The 19436-nt window shown below is 43.3% G+C and overlaps 1 protein-coding gene across 1 annotated transcript in view; it reads right to left on the bottom strand.

Annotated features, from left to right (window-relative positions):
* The window catches only part of LOC122939842 (alpha-2-macroglobulin-like protein 1), a 128320-nt gene that overhangs the window by 42959 nt on the left and 65925 nt on the right, over positions 1–19436 (bottom strand). Inside the window, exons 14-17 of the mRNA XM_044296032.1 lie at positions 16937–17082; positions 15605–15757; positions 11538–11684; positions 8316–8427 (exon numbers count right to left, since the gene is read on the bottom strand). Of these exons, the coding sequence (XP_044151967.1) occupies positions 8316–8427; positions 11538–11684; positions 15605–15757; positions 16937–17082 (558 nt within the window). The remainder of the gene's footprint in view (positions 1–8315; positions 8428–11537; positions 11685–15604; positions 15758–16936; positions 17083–19436) is intronic.

The following is a 19436-nucleotide window of genomic DNA, read 5'->3' as shown; positions in this document are numbered from 1 at the left end:
TTTTTTAGCCAAAGCCAAAACTGGAACTAGTTTATAGTATTTATCACATATATTCTATTCACAAATTTTTATTGCGAATATCAGAATTCACGAAGATGTAGAATATAGTGCTATATATTCGTAATTGCTAATATTCTAGATTTTGTTTTTCATCAGTTACCTCCCTTCTTGCTTGTGGGCCAATGAGAAGGCTGCAATGTCTTTGTCAGAGCTTAGCACCATTCCTAGCAACCAATAGGAAAGTTGCCTACCCCTTACTATATAAGAACCTCCCCAGCAGCCATTTTCTGCTGTTTTTTTTTGCAGTTCTGAGAGAGAGAGAGCAGTGACATTGCTGTGCTCTGAGCTTTCATCTGGATCCTATTCCTTATCCAATTACATTAGATAGATAGTTAGCTCATATATAATACAGATAGTTAGTGGGAGATAGTCAGTGTAGGTTAGATAGTGATGTAGTGTAGCTAATAGTTTCCAGTGTAGGGTGTTAGGTAGTGTGATAGGAATTACTGTTTCTCTGCTGTCCATACATACAGGTGAAATTAGAAAAATTTGAATATTGTGCAAAGTTCATTTATTTCAGTAATGCAACTTAAAAGGTAAAACTAACATATGAGACTCATTACATGCAAAGCGAGATATTTCAAGCCTTTATTTGTTATCATTTGGATGATTATGGCTTATAGCTTATGAAACCCCAAAGTCACAATTTGAGGTACCCTTTGCTCAGGGGATATGGATTAGGCTACTTTCACACTTGCGTTCGGTGTTCCGCTTGTGAGTTCCGTTTGAAGGCTCTCACAAGCGGCCCCAAACGGATACGTACATCCCCAATGCATTCTGAGTGGATGCGGATCCGCTCAGAATGCATCATTATGCACCGTTTCGCCTCCGTTCCGCTCAGGAGGCGGACACCCAAACGCTGCTTGCAGCGTTTTCGTGTCCGCCTGGCCGTGCGGAGCCAAACGGATCCGTCCAGACTTACAATGGAAGTCAATGGGGACGGATCCGTTTGACGTTGACACAATATGGTGCAATTTCAAACGGATCCATTCCCCATTGACTTTCAATGCAAAGTCAGGACGGATCCGTCTGACTAACAATTAGACTTATATATAAAATATAATGCAGATGGATCCGTTCTGAACGGATACCATTGTTTGCATTATAGGTGCGGATCCGTCTGTGCAGATACTAGACGGATCTGCTCCTAACGCAAGTGTGAAAGTAGCCTCAATTAGCCGACTAGAGTGTGACACTTTGAGCCTAGACTATTGAACCTTTTCACATAATTCAAATTTTAAGCTGCATTAATTAATGCAATTCCTTTTAATTTGCATTACTGAAATAAATGGACTTTTGCACGATATTCTAATTTTTCGAGTTTTACCTGTACATGCTACAGACATAGTGCTGTGATGTCACAACAATCAGTAATATCTACTCAGACCTGATAAAATGTGAAGTTGCATGTATTGCGCCAAAAATATGCACATAATTAGTGCTGATTTGCGTGATCGCAAAAATAATGACTGGAAATCACGAATTCTAGAATTTGCTAATTTATTGAGAATATTAAGTGAAAAATTCACAAAATATCGCAAAAACGATTATTGCCTATGCCGCTCATCACTACTATTTTAAAGGACCAGTGCCACTGCCATCTGCCATCTGCCAGTGGCAGCGTGCTAATGCTAAGCTATGCTAAGCAGTGGCAGAAGAGGAAGGGGTCACCAGGAAGCAAAATTATAGCTGGTGAGGTGGGTGATATCCTACCAAATCTTGTTTTGAATTTCATTTGGGATTCTGTGGTTTAGATTAATTTGTCGGAATCTGAGTCTAGGGATCTTTATTCATTTTGGGCTATTTCATTCTGGGTCTGAATAAATTGGCTGAAAATGGGGTTTCAATTATTGTTTGGGGTTTGAGTCTAGGATCTGAATTAATTTTGGGGGTCTGAGACTTTAGGCCGGCAGCCTATCAGAGGCCGGCGAAGGTGGCGCGATGACGTTATTGCGCCGCCTGAGTCGTACAGCGAGGGACACAGGCTGGAAGAGGCCTGCATCGCATCACTGACACTGAGGTAAGTATAAGTGTTTTTTTGTATTTTTTTATATATGCAATACTTTTACTGGCACATTGGAGGGCTGTTATTACTGGCACATGATGGGGGGCTGTTATTACTGGCACATGATGAAGGGCTGTTATTACTGGCACATGATGGGGGGGCTGTTATTACTGGCACATTGGGGGGCTGTTATTACTGGCACATGATGGAGGTGCTGTTATTACTGGCACATTGGGGGTGCTGTTATTACTGACACATTGGGGGGGCTGTTATTACTGGCACACTGGGGGAGCTTTTATTACTGGCACATGATGGCGGTGTTGTTATTACAGGCACATGATGGGGGGCTGTTATTACTGGCCCATGATGGGGGGCTGTTATTACTGGCACATGATGGGGGGCTGTTATTACTGGCACATGATGGGGGGCTGTTATTACTGGCACATGATGGGGGGGCTCTTATTACTGGCACATGATGGGGGGCTCTTATTACTGGCACATGATGGGGGGTTCTTATTACTGGCACATGATTGGGGGGTTGCTCTTGTTACTGGCACATTATTGGGGGCACTTATTACTGATACATTATTGGGGGCACTTCTTACTGGCACATTATTGGGGGCACTATAGGGGCATCTACTGAGGCCACAAAGAAGGGGTATTTTATATGGGGGCTCTGTACAGTAGAATTTTATACTGGTACATTATGGGGGGCACTAGAAGGAAGGGGGGAGTGGAGCACTATGGGGGCATTTACTTGGGGCACTATATAGGGGTATTTTATACTGGCACATCATGGGGCACTATGGGGACATTAGCTCAACTGGGGGCATTACAAGGGGGTATTTTTTGCACTGTTACATTATTAGGAGAATTATTTCTACTGGGGGCATTATGGTGGGCTTTATTACTCCCACATGATATGACCCCCTAGTAGCAGCACCAGCCACTCCCTGCTCTGCTATCCCTCTGCCCCTTCTCCAAATCCTTATTATGAAATCTTTCTCATTAGGATAAAGCACAACATCAGCTCCGCCGAGCCCCCGGCCAAAGTGTTGAAGTGGTGTCCGAGATCCCCAAGAGCAAAGCCAAGTAATTGTAAGTTTTCATGTGAAATATGTTTATGTTATACACATATAGCCTACACTGTGCCACACAATATACAGTATACCGCTACACTGTGCCACACAATATACAGTATACCGCTACACTGTGTAGTCTGTTCTATAAGCACCATTGTTCTGTGGCGGCAGGACAGAAAATAATCTGGAAGTGCCCCTCCCGAAGTGCCCCTATTTAATTGCTCACTGTTTTTAGGCTGCCCAGAGCATTTTTCAGTCACTTTTTTCTGGGGTGATCGGCGGCCATTTTGTGTCTTGTGGTGCGCCAGCACAAGCTGCCACAAGCTGCCACCATTTAACCATCAATAGTGTGGTTATTTTTTTGCTATATCCTACATCTGGGGCTTGGCTGTGCTTGCTATTTTATTGAGGGGTGAAATACAATGGCCAAAATAGCAGTACCCTAAATCTGGTGTTTCAGCTGTGGCCAGCCAATTGTAATACTGTCTGCTGTCTGGCAAAGGATATATTTTTGTTCTGGGTTGAAATACAATTCCCAACTTATCAATTCCCTAAATCAGTGGTTTCTGCTGTATCAGGCCTACTTTAAATCTATCCATAAAAGGGTATATTAGATTGAAGGTGCGGATAGGGTCATCCTCAATAACTTCACACGCTACCGTGCATTTCCAAGTTTAATTCTGTTCCTAAACGTATACCTGTCACACAGCGCCTAAATAATAGTCCTAAAATTTATATTCAGCTAAATCTGTGTTTATTGCTGAGGCTGGTCAATTCATTTAGTGTCCGCCAAAGCACAGTTTTTGTTCTGGGTTGAAATACAATTCCCAACTTAGCAATTCCCTAAATCAGTGGTTTCTGCTGTATCAGCCTACTTTAAATCTATCCATAAAAGGGTATAAAAGATTGAAGGTGCAGATAGGGTCATTCTCAATTACTTCACACACACGCTACCGTGCATTTCCAAGTCAAATTCTGTCCGTAAACGTATACCTGTCACCCAGCGCCTAAATAATAGGCCTCAAATTTATATTCAGCTAAATCTGTGTTTATTGCTGAGGCTGGTCAATTCATTTAGTGTCCACCAAAGCACAGTTTTTGTTCTGGGTTGAAAAACAATTCCCAACTTAGCAATTCCCTAAATCAGTGGTTTCTGCTGTATCAGGCCTACTTTAAATCTATCCATAAAAGGGTATATTAGATTGAAGGTGCGGATAGGGTCATTCTCAATAACTTTATAACGCTATATCTCCCTAACTGCACACTGGGTAAATGTAGTGGTGGCTGGGCCCCAGGCGAAGAGCTGTTTGGTGAACGTCCTTCCGCCGCCAAGGATCGCAGGGCAACATTCTTTGCCTCCTGTTGCCTCCTCCTCCTACTCGGCTTCCTCCTCCTCTTCTTCCACCTGCTCATCCAGTCAGCCACACACCTTCACCACCAACTTCAGCACAGCCCGGGGTAAATGTCAGCAGGCCATTCTGAAACTCATATGTTTGGGGGACAGGCCCCACACCGCATAGGAGTTGTGGCGGGGTATAGAAAAACAGACCGACGAGTGGTTGCTGCCGGTGAGCCTCAAGCCCGGCCTGGTGGTGTGCGATAATGGGCGAAATCTCGTTGCAGCTCTGGGACTAGCCGGTTTGACGCACATCCCTTGCCTGGCGCATGTGCTGAATTTGGTGGTGCAGAAGTTCATTCACAACTACCCCGACATGTCAGAGCTGCTGCATAAAGTGCGGGCCATCTGTTTGCGCTTCCGGCGTTCACATCCTGCCGCTGCTGGCCTGTCTGCGCTACGGCGTAACTTCGGCCTTCCCGCTCACCGCCTCATATGCGATGTGCCCACCAGGTGGAACTCCACCTTGCACATGCTGGACAGACTGTGCGAGCAGCAGCAGGCCATAGTGGAGTTTCAGCTGCAGTACGCACGGGTCAGTCGCACTGCGGAACAGCACCACTTCACCACCAATGACTGGGCCTCCATGCGAGACCTGTGTGCCCTGTTGCGCTGTTTCGAGTACTCCACCAACATGGCCAGTGGCGATGACGCCGTTATCAGCGTTACAATACCACTTCTATGTCTCCTTGAGAAAACACTTAGGGCAATGATGGAAGAGGAGGTGGCCCAGGAGGAGGAGGAGGAGGAGGAAGAGGGGTCATTTTTAGCACTTTCAGGCCAGTCTCTTAGAAGTGACTCAGAGGGAGGTTTTTTGCAACAGCAGAGGCCAGGTACAAATGTGGCCAGCCAGGGCCCACTACTGGAGGACGAGGAGGACGAGGATGAGGAGGAGGTGGAGGAGGATAAGGATGAAGATGGTTAAAAAGCGGGGTGGCACCCAACGCAGCTCTGGCCCATCACTGGTGCGTGGCTGGGGGGAAACGCAGGACGATGACGATACGCCTCCCACAGAGGACAGCTTGTCCTTACCTCTGGGCAGCCTGGCACACATGAGCGACTACATGCTGCAGTGCCTGCGCAACGACAGCAGAGTTGCCCACATTTTAACGTGTGCGGACTACTGGGTTGCCACCCTGCTGGATCCCCGGTACAAAGACAATGTGCCCACCTTACTTCCTGCACTGGAGCGTGATAGGAAGATGCGCGAGTACAAGCGCACATTGGTAGACGCGCTACTGAGAGCATTCCCAAATGTCACAGGGGAACAAGTGGAAGCCCAAGGCGAAGGCAGAGGAGGAGCAAGAGGTCGCCAACGCAGCTGTGTCACGGCCAGCTCCTCTGAGGGCAGGGTTAGCATGGCAGAGATGTGGAAAAGTTTTGTCAACACGCCACAGCTAACTGCACCACCACCTGATACGGAACGTGTTAGCAGGAGGCAACATTTCACTAACATGGTGGAACAGTACATGTGCACACCCCTCCATGTAATGACTGATGGTTCAGCCCCATTCAACTTCTGGGTCTCCAAATTGTCCACGTGGCCAGAGCTAGCCTTATATGCCTTGGAGGTGCTGGCCTGCCCGGCGGCCAGCGTTTTGTCTGAACGTGTATTCAGCACGGCAGGGGGCGTCATTACAGACAAACGCAGCCGCCTGTCTACAGCCAATGTGGACAAGCTGACGTTCAAAAAAAAATGAACCAGGCATGGATCCCACAGGACCTGTTCATCCCTTGTGCAGATTAGACATTAACTACCTCCCCTTAACCATATATTATTGTACTCCAGGGCACTTCCTCAATCAATCCTATTTTTATTTTCATTTTACCATTATATTGCGGGGCAACCCAAAGTTGAATGAACCTCTCCTCTGTCTGGGTGCCGGGGCCTAAAAATATCTGACAGTGGCCTGTTCCAGTGTTGAGTGACATGAAGCATGATTCTCTGCTATGACATGAAGCCTGAATCTCTGCTATGGGACCTCTCTCCTCTGTCTGGGTGCCGGGGTCTAAATATATGACAATGGACTGTTCCAGTTTTGGGTGACGTGAAGCCTGATTCTCTGCTATGACATGAAGCTTGATTCTCTGCTGACATGAAGCCTGAATCTCTGTTATGGGACCTCTCTCCTCTGTCTGGGTGCCGGGGCCTAAATATATGACAATGGGCTGTTCCAGTTTTGGGTGACGTGAAGCATGATTCTCTGCTATTTTGGGGAGCTGAATATGGGTCTAAATTAAACTGTAGATCTGACTGGGTGACTAAGCAATTTTGGTGGTCTAAGTCTGGCCTTTGAATTAATTTTGAAGGTCTGGTCCAGGGTTCTAAATGAATTCAGGGTTTAAAGTCTAGGGTCTGAATTAATTTGGAGGCTTAAAGGGAATCTGTCTCTGGGAACTTGGACTATTGTCTGCAGTAATAAAGTCAAGTTTTTTTATTTTTTATTTCCCTACTTCCCCCTGTTTTCCTGTTGGCAGGGTTTAAAGCTGTACTGAAATACATTGTAAGGACTCTTGTGCATGTGCACAGGAGTCTTCTCCATTATGTTGGCATGGCACAGTCCAAACTGTATTTTTAGTGCAGCTTTGAGTGCTGACATTGGAGAAATAAGGGGAAGTAGGACAATTAAAAATGTGGACTTTTATTCCTTATGTGCAATACCAGTTATGTATTACTGCAGATATTAGTCCAGAATCATAATGACAGATTAATTTTAAAGGGCAACTGTCAGCAGGTTTGTACCTATGAAGCTGACTGACCTGTTACATGTGCACCTGGCAGCTGAAGGCATCTGTGTTGGTTCCATGCTCATATGTGCCCGTATTGCTGAGAAAAATGTTTTAATATATGCAAATGAGCCTCTAGGAGCAATGGGGGTGTTGCTGTTTCTCCTAGAGGCTCTGCTATCTGTGAAACAGCCATGCCCACTGCACTTTGATTGACAAGGCCAGGCATGAGATCATCTACACCAGGGATGCCCAACATGCAGCCCTCCAGCTATTGAAAAACTACAACTCCCAGCATACCTGGACAGCCTACAGCTATTAGGGCATGCTGGGAGTTGCAATTTTGCAACAGCTGAAGGGCTGCAGGTTGAGCATCCCTGGTATACACTGTTTGGCCCTATCAACAAAAGAGCAGGAGCATTGTCAATTGCAGGGGGAGCAGAGCCTGATACAGTGAAATAGCTTCACCCTGCCTCCCTGCATTGCCAGTATCTTCTGGCGGTTGGCTAAGCGAGCTGGGAATACAGGAGAAGAATATATTTCATTTATAGTTATGACTGTATTGTCCCCACTACTGAGGGAGCAATGAAGGCAGATGCTCAGCAGCTTCCAGCCCAGCCCGTCTTCCTAGTGCAGCACTGAGCTGATAGAAACGCTCTCTGAAAAGATCCACGTGATGTACTATAAAAAAAACTAGTTCCCTAAATAAAACATATAAAAAAATGTTCCCTATCTCTGTCCCTACACATTAGCAAAAACAAAACAAAAAATATGACTTTAAGAGGTCAGGCACATTGCAAATCAGCAAAAAAACGGAAACCGTCTGTATGTATTCCATGACTTTCGGAATGGAATGGCTGGCCCTGTATTTTGCGGACAAGAATAGGACATGTTCTATATTTTTGTTGTGAAGTGAAGTGAATGGATAAGCATCTGACACGCACAAAATGTGTCTCGGATGCGGACCAAATACATGCATGAGCCCATACATGTCATTTTCTCATTGTTAATATCCTGTAATTACACTGATTAGTTGTGTACATACCTTTATCACCAGGTTTTTTCAGTTTGGTTCCACTGCGGGCAGAAAACTGATTTTCAACACAAATCGGTGGACTCTTGAACTTAGTGTTTGTAAAAGTTTTTAGGCCGCTATGCTAGAAGAGAGAAAAAGAAAAGTATTGTAATGCTAGGTTATTTATATAGAAGCACTTCCATACACATACTGTACATTGTATGGCCCATTTAAGATACACCAAATTTGTCAAATATCACAAGATGTTTCATAAACAGAGCACACATTTCGTCAATTCAGGCTCAAGCAAAAAAAATTAAAATAAAATTAAAATATTTCTCTTATGATAAATTCCCCCAAGTATTCTTTGACATATATACTGTAACTATAATGTTCTCAAGTAGAACTAGTATTCAAAGACCATGGTTGCATAATGTCTAAATACTGCCATGCACTATTTTAATATTCCCATCATATATTGGCCTTAGATCAGTTCTATATAATGTCTAAATACAACTGCTTTACAGATATTATTAAAATGACTGGTCGTCCATTGGTTAATCATAATTTACCCTGTTGCTTAGGGTATTTGGTCTAGAATTTTTGAGGTCAGTGCCTGATGTTGAATATTTTAGTACAGTTCCTCACAAACTGTGACGCGAGTTTCGCTGCTGAGATTCACTCCCAGTTGTTGATGAGGCTTAGCTGGGGGCACAATTTTGGCATGAGTGATCACAGACCATTCTCTAGCTGTCTTACAACATGATGACTGACTCTCATTTGTGCTTATTTTAATGCTATACTTGGTTCAGGAAACAAAATATAAGCTGAATAGGGCTGCGGAAGTAAATGAGTCAGTATCATATGGTCATACACATAAGCCCTTACACAAATTTTTATTAATGCCCCTGGTATTTGGATGGGAAGTAGTTAACAAGGGCTGTTTCACACCACGTTTTTTTTCAGTATCAGTTAAACTTATCACATTTTTACTCCAAAAAAAAAACCTGATCGATTTAAGGCTAGGTTCACATTTTCATTCAGCATTCTGAAAATGGGTTTCCAGAATAAATACCATCTTTTTGCCAGAAAAATACCGCTGCATGTGTAATAACTGTAACCAGCATTCTGGTGATCTGCTTTTCTGTTGGAACAGAGTACTGAAATCCAGAGCAGAGAAGTGAACATTATAAGTGTAGAACATCAGACATTTATTACCTAACTACAAGATAGGCGATCAATGCATGATTGCTGACGGTCTGAGCCCAGGGACCCCCACCATGACAAGAACTGGTGTCCTGGCTCAACCACGTAAATAGAGCAGAGGAAAGGGATGCAAATGAGCTCTTAACAAGCTCTGCCTCTGATGCCACCCGATGTAAGGCAGCTATCCTATAAGTCAATGCTCAGCTCTTTAACTAAGCCTTGAGACATGACTTGGATTATAAGACAGCACCTCATCTGCAGACAGCTGTTTCGGGGGGGGGGGGGGGGGATATTAAATAAGCCAGCACCTCATCTGCAGACAGCTGTTTTGGGGGTGATTGCCCCTCATCAGTGCAGAGCAGAGAGTACTGGCTGAGAGGCCTGTCAGGGTTAGGGGGGTACCCTCTACTCTCTGCATTGCACTGATGAGGGGCAATCCCCCCCAAAACAGCTGTCTGCAGATGAGGTGCTGGCTTATTTAATATCCAAGTCATGTCTCAAGGCTTATTTCAAGAGCTGAACATTGACTTATAGGATAGCTGCCTTACATCTGGTGGCATTAGAGGCAGAGCTTGTTAAGAGCTCATTTGCATCCCTTTCCTCCCAGAATTCCAGAAGAGCATGTATGGCCTATAAGTCTCCTCACGCTGATTAAGGTGCTCTCTCCCTAAGGAGAGATAGTACCCCCCTAACCCTGGCGGGCCTCTCACCCAGTTAAGCCAGTACTTTCTGCTCTGCACTGATGATGGGCAATCACCCCGAAACAGCTGTCTGCCGATGAGGTGCTGGCTTATTTAATATCCAAGTCATGTCTCAAAGCTTAGTTAAAAAGCTGAACATTGACTTTTAGGATCGCTGCCTTTCATCTGGTGGCATTAGAGGCAGAGCTTGTTAAGAGCTCATTTGCATCCCTTTCCTTCCAGAATTCCAGAGGAGCAATGTATGGCCTTTTAAGTCTCCTCACGCTGATTAAGGTGCTCTCTCTTCCTAAGAAGAGATAGTACCCCCCCTAATAATAGAGCAGAGGGAACATATTCACACAATGGTCCAATGTTGTTTTTTGCTATTCCTCTCAGTTCTATAAACATAAGTGGAGCACTACTAGGTGTGCATGACCCCTTCTTCATTCAAATTGGAGTATAGGGCCCCCATTCTTGTGACTTATTGGAATCCCAGTAGTTGAAATCTCAGTGGTTATGTATTTATCACTGATCATGTGCATTGGATTGGTGGATAGATGACAAAAACTGTTCATGGACCAATCACTTCAATGTTTCATTGATATCTGCATTGGATGCTCCATCAAATTTCATTACATTTGAACAGGAAGAACAGTGTAACGTGCAAAACTATTTTTCTTACCAAAATTACAATGGACAATGGAATCCCAATGCACCTATTATAAGCCCACAGAGTTTTTGAGTGATGTTTTTATCTCTTTTGTGACTGATTCAGGACTGCATTGTGGTATTCATTTATAACATAAAACCCTACACAGATGTCAACAGAATTAACACTAGAGAAGTTCGAGCTTCTGCAAATTTGATTTGGCTGGTCCCAGGTCTCCGTGTCAGTGGCAGTAGAGTGACTGGTCACGTGCTGCATAAGTGATACGTCAGCGCTGTGGCCAATGATTGGCTGGAGCAGTCACATGATTCATGTCAAATCGGATGTTGACACAGGGAGACCTGCGGACCTGGACTGAGAGGGACAGAACCCATTGATGGGGATCAGGTAAGTATGACCACCACAGCAGGTTCGACCAAACTGTGGAGTCTGATTTCTCAGAATCAAATTTAATTTGCAATAGATTCAGATTTAGTTGGAAGCTGAATTTTTGGGAAATTTATGACAAATTCGATTTGCTTAGCATCAAACTAGCTCATGTCTACTTAAAATTGAAATTGCAAAGATGTTTTTAGAACATCTGCCTTGGAGAAAGCATTTAAATAGCCCATGTACTTTAAATTAACTACACAATGCTAAATTTACAGTACAAATGTAGTTATTAAAATCTGATGTTCTATTAGATACACTTTGCCTTACCATAAATAGTGAGTATGGATCCAATTGGAAAGCCATCATGAACATAGTATCAAGAGCGGTCTCATTCTCTGGGCATTGGTTGCTTACAGGATCCTCTGCTAAGTTTCTTACTGTGTACACAACGTAGCCTAAGTCTGAAAATCTGATCTGCAAGCAAGACCAGAATGACAACTGGTTTGTGCTGTGTAATTTCACACATGATAAACATTTCCTCAGTACAATTGTTACAATGACATATAGCTGCAAAAGAAATGATGCAACCTCCATTGCCAAAAAGGTCTATTAGAAAAAATGTACAAGCTTTCAATAAAAAATCAGTCAAACACAAAAAAAATTAAATAGCTCAACACAACTAACAGAACAAGTCTCTCCAAATTCAACACAAAATGTAATTTAAAGGGATTATGCCATTGATGTGAAAAATGAAAATCAGACATTTGTCTAATCCCAACCCCTGCAGTGCCCTTAGTATACATAATGCCCCAAATGCTCCCTAATTGTCTTTTTGCAAACGTGAACATTTGAAATCTGTAATTGGATGACACTGTTCTATTAAAAACCTCTTCAATTGCACTCTAAAATTATTTTAATGCCTTAAGAAACTTGATAAATCAGGTTCTACTACAGTAAAGTTATGGTTACTTTGTGGGGGGGGGGGGGGTTCATGTATCAATATAGCTAGTTTTTTTTCAGAGTAATGAACTGTAATGTTCAACTTAAAGGGGTTGTGTCATGAAACACCTTCTACATTGTTCAAACCAGCACATACTGTAATTAAAAATTTTGTATAGCCTTTGAGCTATTCAATAGAATGCATCTGTACAGCGCCACCTGCTGTTTGTTCTTTTTCTTATTTTTTCGTACTTCTCACTGAGCTGGTCGAATGTGCTCAGTTCAACTGCCACCATTTCAAACTTTGATGTTCTCCCATGCCCTGGGCTGTGTTGCGCAGGGCAAGGACTGTTTGCTTAAATTATTTACACCGCTAGGCGAAGGCTTCCAGCTAGCAGTGTTGCCGGTGACGTCACCGGCACTAATGGGTGGGCTTTAGCACTGGCTAGGGCAGCTCTAAAGCCTGCCCATTAGTGCCAGTGACATCACCGGGCTCACTGCTAGGTGGAAGCCTCCGCCTAGCTTACCCATGAAGAGCACAGTGTGTCACTGGATCTCAAGAAAATTCCCTTGTCCAATGCGATTCAGCTCATAGGGGCTGCCTGAGGGTTAAGCTCTGAACTTGGACAATCCCTTTAAGGTTGGTATTGAGTTACACTGTCAGGATGGCTCACTAACACATTGATTTTGGTGCTTGTTACATCTGCATTTGATGTCTGATTTTCATCAGTCATGGCATAACCCCTTTAATGTGGTTGTCTCATCTGGGAACAACTTCTTAGAGGTGTTGTAGCCCTGAATAAAAATTTATCATTTTGTGTCTGGTTCCTCTTACCCACAGTGGTCACATTGAGTCTGCCAGAACAGGAGCAACTCTATTTAAGTGGACCTATAAGGCCTCTGCATTATAGAGGGGGTCCTGCTCTTAGAGTTACTATGGAATAAAGGGGTTTGTCAAATGGGAAAATCACTTTTTAATCTTTAAAGGGGTTTTCTGATACTTTAATACTGATGACCTTTCCTCAGGATAGGTCATCAGTATCTGATAGGTGGGATTCCGACACCCGGGAATGGAGTTGAGTGAATCAAAGTTAACGAAGTGAATTTCAGGAAAAATTAGATTCACTGTGAAGTCGAATTTCCTCGTGCTTCATGGTGACAAATCAATTTTCCCTGAAATGGAAGTAAAAAAAAAAATACATACTCATCTCATCATACTCACGTATGACATGTCATTAAAGGATAACTGTCTTATATATTTTTTGGGAGTATTGGATTGTGGTGATTAATATCTCCTTGGTGGCCCTATTTCAACTTTTCACTGTGTATTCAATTACCCCTTAATTCCACATTTTTGTTCCCTGTACTGCCTACTTTTACCTGTGCTTAAAATCAGGTTGCTAGGCAGGTCCGTCTATCTGTTGACTTATCTTATAATACAGTGAGGAACCGCACTCTATTCAAGTGTGTCACCGGTGCCAATCAAGGGCTTATTAAGCCATTTATCATGAGAATGAAGTATTGAGGCACTCAGGTTCTTTTTGCAATTTAAATGAAATTTATTTCATGAATTAATCTCTGCATCATCCATTCGCCCGTGGTATATATAGGAGCATTAAACAACAGAATATTTCTGACCAAACGTTTCGGTCACGGTGGACCTTCGTCAGTGGTCATATTATCTGAGTGATGTATGGCTGTGTTCTGGGGCGCTGGATGCAGCTTCTATCTGTTGAAGGACGGAGGACCCAGAAGCACGCAGCGTGCAAGGTCAGATTACTGACAGCCAGGGATTGTAAGTAAATGATTAAAGCCAGGTCCTCCCCAGCAGCTGATAACAGTGCCTGGGCTGTGTGCACTTCTCCCTGTCCCTGCGCTTGGCAGACGCTCCCTCACTCAGCAGACTGGGACAATGCAGAGCCGAAGCAGCGCAGAGCAGGGAAGGGAAATCTGCCATCTGCTCAGTGTATAAATGAAAGCAACATGTGGTAAGAGGACCCCTTTGTGCTGCAGGAGATTAACCCTTTAGGGGGGAAGGCTCTGGTTACTGACACTTTTGGGGGGCTATTGTTACTGGCTAGTGCATGTGAGGAGCTCAATGCATTGTGGGTAGTGAGGGCAGGCGGGATTAGCCTCAGGGGGAGGGCAGTGGTGGCCATCTTAACTGAATAGTGAAATTGCTGTTTTATGCAGACTGGTTGCTAAGGGCTGAATCTTATTAAATATGGGGTAAATCAGTCTAATAGTAACTGATTCTGGAATATCATGTTATTAGTAACTACATATATGAAAATTGAAATTAGGGTCTAAATGTGACAGTTATTCTTTAAGCAACGCTCGAGATTTCAATAAAGATGGCCGTGGTGGCCTCTTCGTGATCAAAGGGATAAGGTGAGTATTTTTATTTCAAGGATTAACCCCTGACTCAATGTTAAGCTCAGATGCCTCGATCAGCGATGAAAGCAGCATCTGAAAGGTTCAATGACAAGGGGCTGTATGATTGCCGTTCCCCGTCATTGCCCCGGCTACATACAAAGAAATGGACTTCGTGACAAAGTAATTTGTCAGGATGGAAATTTCTTTGTGAAATGCGGCAAAGCAGCAGAATCACATTTTTGATAACTTCACTCATCTCTACCTGGGATCCCCACCAATCAGCTGTTTGAGAAGGCAGCACCGCGTCTTTCCTTCAGCTTTTCCTAGGCCAGTAACAACATGTTTATCGGTCACATGGACTAGGTGCAGCTCAGCCCCATAGAAGTGAATGGAGCTGAGCTGCAATACCAAGCACAGCAGATATACAATGTACGTAGATGTGCTCGCAGGAGCACCGGTGCCTTCTCAAACAGCTGATAGGTGGAAATCCTGGGTGACTGACCCCCACCTATTAGGATAAAAATCTTGGAAAACCCTTTTAACTATTTTGGTAAGAAGATGAGTTATACCAAAAAGATTCTTGCTTGTTACTTGGTGTGAATACATATAATAATTAGACCCCCCCAAAAATACTAAAAACAATGCACCAGCACTCTGCAAACACAAATAAAGTGTGCCAAAATAATGCCATAACTGTAGAGAATATTCTGGTGCTAATGCTACACTTATTTTATAAATTTGAGATTCTTGGCAAATACATTTTGTACAAAATTATTTGTACCCATCTGCTTGTGTCAAGGCGATCTCTATAAGAAGGGAACCTGGCCACCATAAAATACAGGGGATGCAGGTTCCACATGCATGCTGGGTACACTCTTCCTTTAGGTTCCCGTCTCATAGAGATCGCCTTGCTGTTGGCTTTTTTTTTTTCGTGTGTGTTTCTAGCCATGGAGATTTGCTTGACTGACCCCCTTTTTCTTTGCTACATATAATACTTAATCACCTCTGTTATAACTGTGATTATTTTGCTCCAAAAAGTTCTTGCGAACATTATAATGTACAAATGGAGTAAAACTTACAAAATCTGATAGCAGTGACCTGTCATGAGGCTTCTGAAGTAAATATCCTTTATCCACAGAACGTATAGAGCAGTAGGCTCCAGCGTTGGCTGAGACTTCCAGATTTACACTTGCACCAGGACGGACCTGTTCTTCGGAGAACTTAAGTTGTACCTGTATGATAGAGGACAAAGGTGCATCATACTATAAGTACATTTATAGTTCATCGTGCTATAAGTCAGGAGTATTCCCCCAAGTAGACGTTACCTGCCATACAGTGACAAATGTCAGCCACTGGACAAACATAATCTTAAAAATAGTATACAGTGTGGTATATTTTCTGGTGATGCACTGTATAGGAAAGCAGAGTTTGATGCATACCAATTCATCGGAGGCCAAAAGGACACTTTTTTTAGTCTTCACCGAGTGATTTGGGGACTTATGGATACATTTAGAATATCATTTAAAGGTTTTTTTCAGGAGTAAAATATTGATGACTTATTCTCATTTTTGGAATTTTATTGTACTGTGCTTTTTGTACTGTAGATAGCTGAAGTAGCATAGCCAAATGTTGCATGTAAATTATTTCACAGGGGACATTACTAGAGATAAGAGAATTTCTTGAAAATTAGATTCAGCTGATTTTCCGAATTTCCCCCCAAGAAATATATTTTTTGTAAGTAGCAGATGCAATGACAGAGAGCGGCGATAGCGCCGCTACCGTCATTGTACCCCTCAGATGCCGCGTTAATATATGATTGCGGCATCTGTGTGTAAAATTAAGAATAAAAAAAATGTATTTTAACTTACCGCATCCATTTGCTAGCGACTTGCTTGAAGATCTCGTCCGAAAGCCCGTGCGGAGCGAGATTACGTCGTTACGCCGGCTGGCGTGGTGACGTAATCTTACGCCGCACGGGATTTCGTAAGAGATCTTCAAGCAAGATGGAAGCTGTCGGCCTGTCGCGAGCAAATGGAGGGGGTAAGTTTGATTTTTAAAGATTTTTTTCTATTTCAGGTTAAATCGATTCACTGACAAGAAGCACAAGGAAATTCGGCTTTGAGGCGAATCGTATTTATCCTGAAATTCGGATCGAATTCCATTCGATTCGCTCATCTCTAGACATTACACTTATAAATCCAGAGTAGTAATGAATATCCTGGAATAAATAGATATGTTATAAATAGATTATGTTCAACCAGTGGGATTGCATTTCTATTCACGTCGAAGGACATGAACTTGACTGGAATCCTTTGCAAAATATGGGTCATTGTTTTTTTCTTTGCATGTTTCAATAATTCTGATTTTGGCATGTTTAGTTTAAAAATCTAAATTTTTTTAAATCTACATACCTTTTCATTTGCACATAAGGGAATACGGTATTGTTCAACGTTTGCAATCATTTCTCCATTTGGCAGCAGTATGAAAACTAGTTGAAAGAACACTGGAAACAAATCTGCGTCGACATGAAAGCTTACAGGAAATGAACCCTGTACAGCTGGAAGCAAAAAGAAAATAACATATTTCATAGATAATTTTATACCACATCAAGGGATGATACTTTATACCTGCAGATATAGGAGCGTAATGTATTCACTACATAGTAACACATAGTAATGTTGTTTGTAGTAACACATAGTAATGTTGTTTGTAAGGCTGAAAAAAGACATCCATCCAGTTCAGCCTGTTATCCTGCAAATTTATCCAGAGGAAGGGAATAAAACCCAATGAGGTAAAAGACAATTTTCCTATTTTAGGGGGAAAAAATTCCTTCCTGACTCAAATCAGGCAATCAGAATAACTCCCTGGATCCAGGATCAGAGTGGCCTAATGATGAATAATAGTGTCAGGTATGCTGTGGATATTACCCTAAGCCTCTTGTATAAGAATGCCCTGGCACCTTATTGTTACCATTAGTCCACTTCCTCCTGAACAGACAATAAGTAGTGTTGATCGAGCACCAAAGTGATCGGGTGTTCGGGTGCTTGGGTGGAACCACCTCGGGATGCTCGGGTGTTCTACCAAGCACCCGAGCACAATGGAAATCAATGTGAGAAGCCGAGCATTAAACAGGCACCCCCTGCTCTGAAGAGGGGAGGGTGTCCGATTCATAAAAAAAGGTCAGAAATTGATGGAAACACCACCAAAATGGTTCAGGAACAGCATGGGGAGGATGCTTGGATGCATCTTGGACTCCCAGGTCGCTGCTGGGAAAGATGTTGTCCGAGTAGTACGCCACTTTTACAGACTGACAATAATACGCACAAAACCGAAGATAAAATCGATTTTAGACGGAGGAAAAATTGTTAGGAAACATTCTTTCCTGTATATTTACTTGTATATAAAGTGCAAGTGCTGCCAAAAATTACAAGGAAGAGGCACTCCAATACAACCTGTATATCACATAATGGAGGGCCTCATTCACATTGTGGTACAATTGTTCAGGTAGTGGGACTCCTACACTCATAAAGCCTATGCACTAAGTAAAAGGTCTGCCAAATATTACAAGGAACCGGCACTACAATACACCCTTTATTACACATAAAGGAGGGCATCATACACCATTGAAAAATTATGATTGATGGACTGCTGATGACCCTCTAAAACATTATAGGTGAGGGCTTGCTGGTGAGCTGACCCTAAAAAACATTACATGCGAGGTCCTACAGGTGAGTTGGCCCTCTAAAAGACTGTAGGTGAGGTCCTGCTGGGGAGCTGACCCTGTAAAACATTATGGTTGAGGAACTGCAGGTGAGCTGACCATCTAAAACATTACATGCGAGGGCCTACAGGTGAGCTGGCACTCTAAAAGACAGTAGGTGAGGGCCTGCTGGTGAGCTGACCCTGTAAAACATTATGGTTGAGAGCCTGCTGGTGAGCTGACCCTGTAAAACATTATATGCAAGGGCCTGCAGGTGAGCAGGCCTTCTAAAAGATTGTAGGTGAGGGCCTGCTTGTGAGATGACCCTGTAAAACATTACTGTTGAGGGTCTGCTGGTGAGCTGACCCTCTAAAACATTATATGCAAGGACCTGCAGGTGAGCTGACCCCCTAAAAGATTGTAGGTGAGGGCCTGCTGGTGAGCTGACCCTCTAAAACATTATATGCAAGGGCCTGCAGGTAAGATGACCCTCTAAAAGATTGTAGGTGAGGATCTGCTGGTGAGCTGACCCTATAAAACATTACAACAAGGGCCTGCAGGTGAGCTTACCCTCTAAAAGATTGTAGGTGAGGTCCTGCTGGTGAGCTGACCTTGTAAAACATTATGGTTGAAGGCCTGCTTGTTAGCTTAACCACCAAAACATTACATGCGAGTACCTGCAGGTGAGCTGGTCCTCTAAAAGATTGTAGGTAAGGGCCTGCTGGTGAGCTGACCCTGTAAAACATTATGGTTGAGGGCCTGATGGTGAGCTGACCCTCTAAAACATTATATGTGAAAGCCTTGAGGTGAGCAGGCTCTCTAAAAGATTGTAGGTGAGGGCCTGCTGGTGAGCTGACCCTCTAAAAGATTGTAGGTGAGGGCTTGCTGGTGAGCTGAAACTCTAAAACATTACATGCGAGGGCCTACAGATGAGTTGGCCCTGTAAAATATTATATGCGAGGGCCTGCAGTAGAGCTGGCCCTCTAAAAGATTGTAGGTGATGGCCTGCTGGTGAGCTGACCCTCAAAAACATTATATGCAAGGGCCTGCTGGTGACTTGACAATCTAAAAGATTGTATGTGAGGACCAGATAATGAGCTCACCCTCTAAAATATTGCATGCAAGGGCCCTGCAGGTGAATTGACCCTCTAAAATATTGTAGGTGAGGGCCTGCTAGTGAGCTGACCCTCTAAAACATTATATGCAAGGGC

The sequence above is a fragment of the Bufo gargarizans genome, chromosome 6 (assembly GCF_014858855.1).
Source record: "Bufo gargarizans isolate SCDJY-AF-19 chromosome 6, ASM1485885v1, whole genome shotgun sequence".
NCBI classification, from domain to species: Eukaryota; Metazoa; Chordata; class Amphibia; order Anura; family Bufonidae; genus Bufo; species Bufo gargarizans.
This window is presented reverse-complemented; position numbering and strand designations above follow the sequence as displayed.